We start from the raw sequence: 3,130 nt of genomic DNA, 5'->3' as shown, positions 1-3,130 counted from the left end.
TTGACAACTGTTTGGCACTTCTCAATACGAAACGTCAGATTATTTTTAACAGATTTAAAGCAAGTTTAAACCTTATTGAGTCTAATTCGAAGAATAAAATGTTGTATTCCACTCGTTTGAGTGTAAATCGGACGCTTTATTCCACCTCGTGGAATAAACACGCAAAAGGTGTCGCTAACAAGAAAAGTGTTGCTAACAAGTCCCACTTTTCGTAATTATTTTGGGTTAAACAATGTTATCAATTTCTATTAAGTACACGAAAAAATATTTTAAAATATGTGGATATGTTGTAAAGTACCTAGGTATACCTAGAGAAATTTTCGAAATTTCGTTCTCTACAACATTAATGCCTTAAACATTTTTCTTCTCAAATAAACAATTACAGAGTTCTTCTTTTTTGCTTTAAATATTCCCGAAACAAGTAATACATTTTTTAAACATTAGGTAAAGGCTAAACCTATCCGGCGCGCAAATGATGAGTAGGATTAAAGTAACCCTTTATTAACAGGTTAAGAAAACTACCCGCGGGCGCTAATGACGAATCACCGTTTTTTTATACCTCACGCTCCCCTATCATTGCATAACCAATTAAATAATAAAATAAATAATTGTTTGTCGTGATCATTACACCCTACCTTGTTCCTGATTGTTCATAACAATTTATTAAACTATCTACACATAAAACTACTTTAATCGTTTAAATAGTTTGTCTATCTAAAGCTAAAATCTGTTTCACCTGTCCTATTTAACCATTCTGCTATTATATACGTTAGAAGAATTAGATATGAGCAAGCTTTACTACGTAAAGATACTAATTAAACACCATCTAAGAGAATTGACCTTGTTCCTGATTCGTAAATAAAAAGGGGGACTGCATATTATCTCAGTACATCAAGTCGAATTACCGAGTGATAGTGTTGAGCTTCAACTGTAAGTATTTTTTTTTACTTTAAAGTAGTCAATAGTTCTTGTAGATGTCATCCGATAAAATAGAAAACTTAGACAACCTCATCGCTGAGATCATTCCCAAGAATTATGTCTTTGTTGATGCTGAAATAACAAGACTAACAGCTTCTGGTGACAATTATGGCAGTCTTTTACTAGCTGTGGACATCACTGTAAAAAATGAAAAAGAAAACAAACTCATCCACGCAGTAGCTAAAAGACCTCCTTCAAACAAACTCGTGCAAGAGCTGTTTAATAGTCAGTACACTTTTCCTAACGAAGTCGGTTTTTACCAGACTATTATCCCATATTTGAGGCAGTTTCAACGTGAACAAGGTGTCACGGATTTGATTAGTTGTTTTCCCGATTTTTACGCAGCGAGGTTATGTAAAGATGCAACAGGAAGGGTTGATGAAAGCTCAGTATTGCTAATTAAGAATATTAAAAAGAATGGTTTTCAAACTTTGAACAGAACAGTCGGGTTTAGTCTTGAACAAAGTCGATTCATTTTGGGAAAAATGGCAGAAATGCATGCAACAACTGTTGCATGGAAAATACTACGACCTGAGCAATTTAAATTGAAATTGGAGCCGTTTTTACAACAATACAAAGTGTTTGAGATGGATGAAGAGAATAATCGAAAAATGATAAACGTATCATTAAATGTTGTGAAAGATGATGACGTCTGTAGAAAATACTTACCTCAAATTGAAGAGTTTCTCTGGAAGAATCTTCAATTCTGTATCACGAAAAATATTAAAACGAGTTCGCCGAGTCATTTTCTAACCTTGACACATTGCGATCTGTGGGTCAACAATATTATGGTCAAAATTGATAACAACACAATCACTGATGTAAAATTTGTCGATTTTCAGTTATATGAATACACATCGTTTGTAAGAGATGTTGTTTTCTTTATTTTCAGCAGTATTCAAACATCGGTCTTGAAGGAAAGTTGTGACGATCTTCTGTTACATTATTTTGATAGTTTGATAAAGCACTTAGTTTCCATGAAATGTGACACTAAACTCTTCACTTATGGTTCATTTTTAAATGAAATCAAAAGTGTAATACAGCAGGGTGAATTTTTCCATGTCTTAACTATGTTGCCTCCAATTTTTGCTGCTGATAAAGATACCAAGGACGTAGAAGCGCTCGAACTTCATGACGTTATTTTTCATGAGAGTGAAGTCACTGATACGCATCGAGAGAAGGCTTATTTTATTGTAAAAGAATTCATACGAAGAGGGTGGTTGTTCCAAGACGACTCTTGAAGTAATACACTGTTAAGTTTTTTGATTACAGAACAATAACTAATGTACAAAATGTTGTATTTGTAAGAATCTCAATTTGTAGTTACTCGTTTCAATTTTAAAACCTATGTACGAATATTTAATTAAATATAGGTACCAAAAAGTAGACCAAATCTTCCTGTTTATATTTGTAAATATAAGAAAAATTTTGATAGGAACAAGACATTAGAGGCCAGAAAACAAATTAAAATTTTCATTTGAGATTGAACTACTAATTATTTACTTTAATTTTACTTTAATTAATTTGAGTGCAATTAAATGTTGGGTAAACCGGCAGTAAGTAAAGTAAACTATTTTCCTTATTTTTGAGACACTCACGTATTGGTATGAATAGAGTTCCTTTGTCGCTGCAAGTGAAACTATAAGTAAAAATTGTTTTAAAATTTGCACATACCTCTACAAGCAAATGAAAAATAACCAAAATCAAATTTCTATATTTTTTCTGGAATAAATTAATCTTATCTTATCTTATTGGACTAGAATGTATACATTTTTCCTCAACTATGAAAACTGGTTAAACATAAAATCCCCACATTATTTGAGTAATTAATTTTATGGTAAGAAATAGTTTCAAGCAAAGCAAAATAACCATAAAATGTTATAATAATAATAAATACAAAAATTTAAACAAGTAAAATTAAAGAGTGGTCTTATTTAAAAATAAATAAGTTAAAACAAAAAAAAATTAATTAAAACATGCTTTTTCTGGGATTTGTGATTTACCTACATGCACTCAAAATTTCTTACATCCCATTTAAATACAATTTTTTTTTTATTAATAGAACTTAATTCAACATACCTACTATTAGGGTCTATTCTGTAAATACTTATTAAAAAATAAAGGTACCTTTAAATTTAAATATTTAAACCCC

General features: G+C 30.8%; 1 protein-coding gene across 1 annotated transcript; it reads left to right on the top strand.

Moving 5' to 3' along the window:
* Positions 1-895: 895 nt before the first annotated feature.
* LOC123014482 lies at positions 896-2,359 on the top strand. Its single transcript, XM_044413627.1, has 2 exons — positions 896-930; positions 975-2,359. The coding sequence occupies exon 2, from the start codon at positions 975-977 to the stop codon at positions 2,217-2,219; it is 1,245 nt and encodes a 414-aa protein (XP_044269562.1). The 5' UTR covers positions 896-930; the 3' UTR covers positions 2,220-2,359.
* The last annotated feature ends 771 nt before the right edge of the window (positions 2,360-3,130 follow it).

Source organism: Tribolium madens, unplaced genomic scaffold, assembly GCF_015345945.1.
Source record: "Tribolium madens isolate multiple individuals breed KSU strain unplaced genomic scaffold, Tmad_KSU_1.1 Scaffold_97;HRSCAF=244;Tcas5.2_LG3a, whole genome shotgun sequence".
NCBI classification, from domain to species: domain Eukaryota; kingdom Metazoa; phylum Arthropoda; class Insecta; order Coleoptera; family Tenebrionidae; genus Tribolium; species Tribolium madens.
This window is presented reverse-complemented; position numbering and strand designations above follow the sequence as displayed.

Bases quoted from the DNA above. Each gene is read 5' to 3' on its own strand.
- LOC123014482 (XM_044413627.1), top strand. From the start codon at position 975: ATGTCATCCGATAAAATAGAAAACTTAGACAACCTCATCGCTGAGATC.